The sequence below is a fragment of the Dryobates pubescens genome, chromosome 5, assembly GCF_014839835.1.
Source record: "Dryobates pubescens isolate bDryPub1 chromosome 5, bDryPub1.pri, whole genome shotgun sequence".
NCBI classification, from domain to species: domain Eukaryota; kingdom Metazoa; phylum Chordata; class Aves; order Piciformes; family Picidae; genus Dryobates; species Dryobates pubescens.
Genome location: NC_071616.1, coordinates 41,084,609 through 41,093,659, shown reverse-complemented (window position 1 = coordinate 41,093,659; position 9,051 = coordinate 41,084,609). Strand labels below are relative to the sequence as shown.

Here is a 9,051-nt window from a genome sequence, read left to right as displayed (position 1 = left end):
CCAATGATGGTGGCTCCACCACCTCCCCAGGCAGCCCATTCCAATGGGCAATCACTCTCTCTATGTAGAATTTCTTCCTAACATCCAGTCTGAACCTTCCCTGATGCAGCTTGAGACGGTATCCTCTTGTTCTGGTGCTGGTTGCCTGGGAGAAGAGACCAGCCCTTGCCTGTCTACAACCTCCCTTAAGGTAGTTGAAGACAGCAATAAGGTCACCCCTGAGTCTCCTCTTCTCCAGGCTAAGCAACCCCAGCTCCCTCAGCCTCTCCTCGTAGGGCTTATGTTCCAAACCCCTCACCAACTTTGTTGCCCTTCTCTGGACACGCTCCAGCAAGTCAACATCCTTCCTAAACTGAGGGGCCCAGAACTGGACACAGTACTCGAGGTGCAGCCTAACCAGTGCAGAGTACAGGGGCAGAATGACCTCCCTGCTCCTGCTGGCCATACTGTTCTTGATGCAGGCCAGGATGCCATTGGCCCTCTTGGCTGCCTGGGCACACTGCAGGCTCATGTTCAGCCTACCATCGACCAGCACCCCCAGGTCCCTCTCTACCTGGCTGCTCTCCAGCCACTCTGACCCCAGCCTGTAGCTCTGCATGGGGTTGTTGTGGCCAATGTGCAGAACCCGGCACTTGGATGTGTTAAATCTCATGCCGTTGGACTCTGCCCATCTGCCCAGCCTGTCGAGGTCCCTCTGCAGAGCCTCTCTACCCTCCAGCAGATCAACTCCTGCGCCCAGCTTGGTGTCGTCAGCAGTTTTACTGATGATGGACTCAGTGCCCTCATCCGGATCATCAATAAAGATGTTAAAGAGCATGGGGCCCAGCACTGATCCTTGGGGCACACCACTAGTGACTGGCTGCCAGCTGGATGTGGCACCATTCACCACCACTCTCTGGGCTCGGCCCTCCAGCCAGTTCCTAACCCATCGCAGTGTGCTCCCATCCAAGCCATGGGCTGACAGCTTGGCCAGGAGTTTGCTGTGGGGGACAGTGTTAAAGGCCTTGCTGAGACTACATCCACAGGCCTCCCCACATCCACCAGGCGGGTCACCTGATCATAGAAGGAGATCAGGTTGGTCAGGCAGGACCTGCCCTTCCTAAACCCATGCTGGCTGGGCCTGATCCCTTGGCCATCCTCTAAGTGTTGTGTGATTGCACTCAGGATGACCTGCTCCATAATCTTTCCTGGCACTGAGGTCAGGCTGACAGGCCTGTAATTCCCTGGCTCATCCAACCGGCCCTTCTTGTGGATGGGTACCACGTTGGCCAGCTTCCAGTCCTCTGGGATCTCTCCAGTGAGCCAGGACTGTTGAAAAATGATGGAGAGTGGCTTGGCCAGCTCATCTGCCAGCTCTCTCAGCACCCTAGGATGGATCCCATCCGGTCCCATGGACTTGTGGGGATCCAAGCGGCTGAGCAGATCTCTACCTACCTCCTCCTGGAACAGAGGAAGACTATGCTGCTCCCTGACTCCTTCTGCCAGCTCTGCAGGCCAGCTGTCTGGAAGACATTCTGTCCTGCTAGTAAAAATTGAGGCAAAGAAGGTGTTAAGTAACTCTGCCTTCTCCTCATCCTTTGTTACAACATTCCCCTCTGTGTCCACCAAGGAGTGGAGGTTGTCCTTGCCCTTCCTCTTGCTATTAATCTATTTATAGAAGGATTTTTTGTTGTCCTTCACAGCAGACGCCAGTCTAAGCTCTAAATGTGCTTTTGCCTATTTTTTTTTCCTACAAGACGTAGCAACATCCTTAAACATTCAGTGGGTTTCCTCACCTTTCTTCCAAAGATGGTACACCCTCTTTTTCCCCCTTAGTTCCTTTAGAAGCTCGTTGCCCATCCAGGCTGGCCGTCTGCCCCGGCAGCTCATCTTCCAGCACATTGGCACAGCCTGTTCCTGCGCCTTCAAGCTGAGGTGGAACCTCCTCTGCTGTAATTTATATCCATTACCCCTCGTAATGGGTATAAATAAAGTAGCGATTTTCCCCTTGGCTCTAGTTTTCTTACAGCGAGCAGCATGGAGCAGTTTGTGCTGCTGCTTCACAGTGCCACTGCTCAGCACTTTGTCCGGGAAGGCCGCGGTCTGTTCCACCAAGCCACATCAGCTCTCTCAGCGCAAAGCCCGCCATCTCCAGCAAGCGCTCTGATCTCTCTAGGACTTGCTGATTCCGCCTAGCCTTAGGCTCTCTTGCTGGCCCTCCCTGGTTGCGCAGGGCCCGGAGCAGCCACCAAGCGGAGGGAGGCCCGGCCCGGCGCGGGGGGCGGGCTGAGGCGCGGCGAGACGGCGCCATCTCAGCGCGCCCGGGGCAGGGAGGCGGCGGGCATGGGGGCTTCGGCGTGGCGCTGGGTGCTGCGCGCCGCCCGCCTCTCCGGTGGCGGCGGGAGGGCGCCAACGGCGCCGCTGCACCGCCCAAGCTGTGGGCCTGCTGCTCGCGCCGCTCCGTTTGCCGACTCCGCGGTGAGTGAAGCGTGAGCTCTCCGCCGTGCATCGGGTCTGCCCTGGGGCGGGAAGCGATCGGGACGGCCGTTGGGCTGTGTGCTTGGGGGTGGAGGAGCTGCGAGGGCCACCGTGGCTTGAGCTGCTCGGGTGTTAGAGACGGCTGCCTCCCGGCGCAGCTGCTTCCGCGGTTGCTCAGCGGTGCAGGGTACGGTCGCTGCAGGGCTTTAGGGGCCCGGGGTGGCCTGAGGCAGTGGTCGGACCGGGCAGAGGAAGGCGAATCGCTGCCCGGTTTTCACCTGGACCCGAGTCAGTTCAGTGGCAGTATCGAGCGGTCGCTCACCGCCTGTGGTATGAAAACTGTGTCACCAGGTAGTAGGTGGGCAGCTGTCGGTGAAGCTGCAGGCTCCTGTTCAGTGGTCCATCCATCCTGCTGCGGAGGGCTCGCATACTTTTTCTTCTGAAATAACAGCAAAGTGGGACTCGGGCCAGCGAACTGGCACTTAGTTGTCTTTGGCACGGCTCAGAGGAGTGACAGCCCCTGGAAAGCTGCCGGTGCTTCTCCAGCGCCTCAGCATCGAGAGTTCCTCTTCCTTTGCCATTAACTACATCTGTTATGCTTGAAGCAACTGTAATGTAAAACACTGGTAGGTCTAGCCTATTTTTTAAAGCTTCCAACTTCCTAAGTGACGTTTTGTTTATTGCAACAGAAGCCTCATTCTTTTTTTTTTAAGTGTTTGTCTAAACAAAATGCCCACTGGAGTTAAATGTTTCAGTAATTCCCGTCCCTGCCAGCCTGCCCACCTGTAAAGCAGGCTTCCTTTAGGAGAACCTGTGTGCAATGAGGATTTTTGACCAACTATGAAAATGTCTCAGTGTGCAAGTGAGTTCCTCCATGTCAGATTCCTTTGCAAAAACTGCAGGTTGGTGAATATCCATTCACTTATCTCCTGTTTTTGTTAGTCCTCAGGCTCCAGGGATGATGCTCTAAGGGACAAACGCATCCAGATCCTGTCCCGTGGGCTGCCAAAACAGAAGCCCATAGAAGGAGTTAAGCAGGTGGTGGTCGTGGCTTCTGGAAAAGGGGGAGTTGGAAAATCAACAACAGCAGGTAAGATTGGATTTTTAATTGTTTACTTTGCACATTTTCCAAAGTGAGGAATATTTGGGCACTTGTGTCGTCGTCTTGTAACTTGAGTCCTGCTAACAAGAGCCCTTCATCTTTGTCACGTGCTATTGCACTCACTGAGAACCTGTCTGGGTACAGGGGTCTTAGCTTTAAATGAGGCACAAGTCAAGCAGACAGCTTTGAAATAATGTGTTTGTAATAGTGTGGTGCTGTCCTGGGGCAGTCTGCTTGCTTAAGAGGCAATGTAAACTGAGGTGGAGGGGATCATAATGCCAGTGCATTGATGCTATTTCTCTTCCCTGTCAGCATAGCCATGCCTATACAGTCCTCCTCTGTGCTCTGTAGAGGATAGTAATGTGTAGAAGGTTTCAAAATCAAGTCTGTCCAATTTTCTCATCTGCTTGTATAGCTATTTCATAATCAAAAGGTGAAACAGTGGTTGTAAACTACGCAAATTGGTAAGAGCCTTCTGAAGCACCTTGAACTCTTCTCTCCGAAGAGACTAGATGAGGCACTTGGTGCCATGGTTTGGTTGATTAGATGGTGTTGGGTGATGGGTTGGACTTGATGATCTCGAAGGTCTTTTCCAACCTGGTTAATTCTATTCTATTCTAACATAAGGTTTTGAATTACTGTTTCTCTGACTGTGTAGTTCTCAAATAGTGGAACAAGATAGTACTGCTGAAATTTGCTTGAACTCAAAGGTGCCAGGCTAAGCAACCCCAGCTCCCTCAGCCTCTCCTCATAGGGCTTGTGTTCCAAATACTTCCCCATCTTTGTTGCCCTTCTCTGGACACATTCCAGCAACTCAACATCTTTCCTAAACTGAGGGGCCCAGAACTGGACACAGTACTCAAGGTGTGGCCTGACCAGTGCTGAGTACAGGGGCAGAATGACTTCCCTGCTCCTGCTGCCCACACTGTTCCTGATATAGGCCAGGATGCCATTGGCCTTCTTGGCCACCTGGGCTTGTTTATCAGCCATGCATGAAAACTGCTGTCTAATAAATATTAGAACAGACAAATATGATATCTCTAGTAAGAATAACTGTGCTTTAAAATAAATAATAAATTGCAGGTACTTTTTAATGTACATAGGATACACACATGGTAGTCTATACATAGCATAGACATTCCTGTATGAAGGCATGCAAAAGAATCAGCACTTGCATTTCTCAATGATGTACCTTTTGGTTGGTGGTTATAAATCATGGGCTGGGTGTTTCAGGTTATTGAAAATACCAAATGCCAGTCTATGAATAAAAAAAAAAAATTACAAAAGGAACTTAATTTGAACAGTAAATGAAGATTATCCTCTTCATACCTGCAAATAAATGTGCTAATTTAAGTTCTGCTAACTGGCATCTGCTTGTAATTTGTACATAAAGTGTGACACCTGTATGAATAATACTTGCAGCTGGGAGTTCATACCCCTGCATTTAAAAAAAGTAAATTGGGGTTCAACAGGCATTAAATAAGAGAGATGAAATGTAAATGAACCATTCAAGTACTGCTGTATTGGACAGCTTTTTGGTAATGAATGTATTAGCTCATAATATTGAGAAGAACAAGGAGTCTAGATTCTTGTTTATTGGAATGAGACTGAATTTCATTGTTGAGATGAAAACTGAAGATGATTTGTATGAGCAAAAGCTTTGCATGGCATCTTTGCTGCATTATCTGTTTAAAACTATGTTCTTCATAATGGGAGGTGGTGGGGAGCACATTTGATGACAACTTCATATACTCCTTTTGAGAGCAAGAGTTGAAAAGGAAGGAGGGTAGCACACAACTCTGATTTCTAAAGCACCACAGAAAATATCATCAGTCTTACTGTCTGCATTTCTCTGAAGGACTGTGAAGGCTCTTCATGTTCTTTCCTGCTGTGTATTTATGTTTTGATCTGCTGGAGGGTAGAGAGGCTCTGCAGAGGGACCTCGACAGGCTGGACAGATGGGCAGAGTCCAATGGCATGAGATTTAACACATCCAAGTGCCGGGTTCTGCACATTGGCCACAACAACCCCATGCAGAGCTACAGGCTGGGGTCAGAGTGGCTGGAGAGCAGCCAGGTAGAGAGGGACCTGGGGGTGCTGGTCGATGGTAGGCTGAACATGAGCCTGCAGTGTGCCCAGGCAGCCAAGAGGGCCTATGTTATCCTGGCCTGCATCAAGAACAGTATGGCCAGCAGGAGCAGGGAGGTCATTCTAACCCTGTACACTGCACTGGTTAGGCCGCACCTCGAGTACTGTGTCCAGTTCTGGGCCCCTCAGTTTAGGAAGGAGGTTGACTTGCTGGAACGAGTCCAGAGAAGAGCAACAAAGTTGGTGAAGGGTTTGGAACACAAGCCCTATGAGGAGAGGCTGAGGGAGCTGGGGTTGCTTAGCCTGGAGAAGAGGAGACTCAGGGGTGACCTTATTACTCTCTACAACTACCTGAAGGGAGGTTGTAGACAGGTGGAGGTTGGTCTCTTCTCCCAGGCAGCCAGTACCAGAACAAGAGGACATAGTCTCAGGCTGTGCCAGGGGAGGTTTAGGCTGGATGTTAGGAAGTTCTCTACAGAGGGAGTGATTGCCCATTGGAATGGGCTGCCTGGGGAGGTGGTGGAGTCGCCATCATTGAAGGTGTTCAGGAGGAGACTTGATGGGGTGCTTGGTGCCATGGTTTAGTTGATTAGGTGGGTTGGATTGGTTGATGGGTTGGATGCAATGATCTTGAAAGTCTCTTCCAACCTGGTTTATTCTATGTATTCCATGATCTCTGTTTTGGGAGAAAGGAATATGCATTCTAGTTTGTCAGGGCCATCTCTCAAGCTGTAGCTCTTTCTGTTTCTTGCATATAGCTTACATACTGTATTCTCTGTTGCCTCTAGCTCTTTTTGGTCTTCTGAAACCAGTGCAGTCAATGGTTAAAAGAGGAAATTGTGTTCTAGGAAAATATTTTTTTCAATGCAGATTTAAACATTTTGGATGGATTTTGTCATTGTACAGGGTGACCTCTCTGCTCCTGCTGGCCACACTGTTCTGGTTATTCTGTTTCTAATGTCATTTACATTGAGATGTAACTATTGGAAGCTCTCTCTCAGAAAGAGTTCACTTAGTCTTTAAGGTATTTTTCTGATCAACCATGTCACAGATGCACACATGTTAAGTTGGCTCTCTACATGCCTGATTTGAGATCAAGAAGTTTTATTTGTATTGTTAGCTCAGTGTTCTGAGAATTCATCTGTGAGTTTGAATTTGGAAGTTATAAAGACAAAACTAACAAACCTTCCCAGACTTACACTGATTGCAGGAACACTGACTCAGATCTCCCTGTGCATAATTCTTGATACTGGTTGGCTTGTTTAGCGTGGGTGGAGATACCATAGTGACTTTTCTTATGGGTGACTTTTCTCACTGCTGTCAAGTTTTAAAACATATATATAAAAAAGTTGTATTAAACTTGGAATGTGTCTACTAATGTGGAAAGTGTCTACTCTGCTCTATTGCACTCCTGGTTATGGGAACTTAGTAGTTAGGTCCAACATGATTAGGGTTCAGTTAGATCCTGTGCTGCATCTGTACACTGTTTTGGAACTGACAGTAATACAAAGACAACGGAGTGCAAAAACTGACTAGGATTCAGCAGACAACATGAGGTGTCCAGCTAGATACCCAGCTACAAAATATAGGTTTTCTCACTACATTATTCATCATAGTATTATAGAATTGTTAGGGTTGGAAGGGACCCCGAGGATCACATAGTTCCAATCCCCCTGCCATGGACAGGGACCCCTCACACTGCATCAGGTTGTTCAGAGCCACATCCATCCTGGCCTTAAAAACCTGCAGGGATGAGGCATCTACCACCTCCCTGGGCAGCCTGTTCCAGTCTCTCACCACCCTCATGGTGAGGAACTTCTTCCTAATGTCCAATCTGAATCTACCCAGTTCTATTTTTTTTCCATTCCCCCTAGTCCTGTCATTACCTGACACCCTAAAAAGTCCCTCCCCATGGATCATACTTTAATGTTTTGCACATGGTAAGACAGTGTGCAGAGTAACTTGCTGCTTCCTTTGTGCCTGCAAATTTTTTGCACATCTTCTTCAGTTTGTCAGCCTGTTAGCAACCATGGACTGAAATGTGAGTGCTGCTGACACAAGCTAGTAATACTGTAGAGGTACAAGAAACCGAGAACCGAAGTGGTGAATGCAATTACTAAGTGTGATGTATTTATATTATATTTTATCTTATTAGCAGTGATAGCTTTGTCAATATTTAGGAATTAAGTTTTCTTGCACTTAATCTTTTTTTGTGTTTTTGTTTTTTTTTTTCTTTCTTTCCCTTTCCTCTTTCTTGCAGTAAATCTAGCCCTCGCCCTAGCAGCAAATGATTCGGTAGGTGAACATCTAATTATCAGCCTTAACGAGAAGCCTGTGTTTCATAAATAAAATGGTTACTGCCAAGGGCAGTCACATGCATTAAATCTAAGTATTTGCTCTGACAGTTAATTTCTTTATTTGTTTTTCATGGTCTTTTGAGTTAATATGAATTTGTTTGCATTTTATCAGTGCCGTGAATGACTTAGTAGCTCTCATCCTTCATCTGTGTTTGGCTGTGTCCTTATGTGTGTATGAGTTAAGCTGCAGTTCTGGAAGGATGTATGTGGAGGTTCTCTTTGATCCTGCTGTGGCAGCGGGAATTAGACTGGATGATCCTTCCAGGTCCCTTCCAACCCCTAACATTCTGTGATTCTGAGGTTGGAGACATGTAATAACCTATCACTTCAGAGCACTGATTTGCAGAAAGTAAGACTATGTGCTGGATGGTGTCTAAAATATATTTTTTCTTTTAGAGCTCTAAAGATTGACTTTTTGTCAAGAAACTAATGTGTAAAGAATGTTTATAAACAGCTGAGGTAAATATGGAGCTACATGTCTTCCCTAAAGACTGGAAATACATTTTTTCAAGTGCAAAAATATCATTGCCCAGTTTGGCATTGCTCAGACTGTTACTTGGACTATAAATAGAGCATGGGAGCCATTCAAGTGTGAAAACAACAGGTCTTCCTTAGGTCCACCTGCTGCTGTAAGCTGGGACTAGTTCCATTGTGCACATTTATTGGCACAGGACCTAACTCAGAAGCAAGCTTCACTTCTTGTGTAAGGGTGTGTAATACAGGTTTTGTACTGATGAAGTAACTTAAACATAGAGCATCCTCAAGTACTACAATCTGGCATATTTAGCATCTTTTTATTGTGGAAGATGAGTAAGAGAACACAACAGGTAGAAAAAGTGAAGTTTACATGCAGTCTGCCTGCTTGCTGTAAGAATGTTGTGAATGATTAAAAAAGCATTCCCTGAACTCAGTCATACTTGATAAGAGGAGAGTATTTAAAGCTGTTACATGATATATGTACTGTTTGTAATAAATCTGATCTTGATATTTCACAGTTTGTAATCCTGTGTTTTAAGTAGGCTGCTGGAGTTAATTTGATTTCAGAGG

The 9,051-nt window shown here is 47.2% G+C and overlaps 1 protein-coding gene across 4 annotated transcripts in view; it reads left to right on the top strand.

Annotated features, from left to right (window-relative positions):
* The first annotated feature begins 2,287 nt into the window (after positions 1-2,287).
* The window catches only part of NUBPL (NUBP iron-sulfur cluster assembly factor, mitochondrial), a 92,206-nt gene continuing 85,442 nt past the window's right edge, over positions 2,288-9,051 (top strand). The window contains exons 1-3 of one of the 4 annotated variants that reach the window (XM_054162090.1): positions 2,288-2,457; positions 3,400-3,547; positions 7,908-7,942. In XM_054162090.1, the coding sequence (XP_054018065.1) occupies positions 2,323-2,457; positions 3,400-3,547; positions 7,908-7,942 (318 nt within the window). In that variant the 5' untranslated portion in view covers positions 2,288-2,322. Of the gene's footprint in view, positions 2,458-3,399; positions 3,548-7,907; positions 7,943-9,051 lie in introns of those variants that run through there. The other 3 variants (XM_054162091.1, XM_054162092.1, XM_054162094.1) reach the window with 3 other exon arrangements.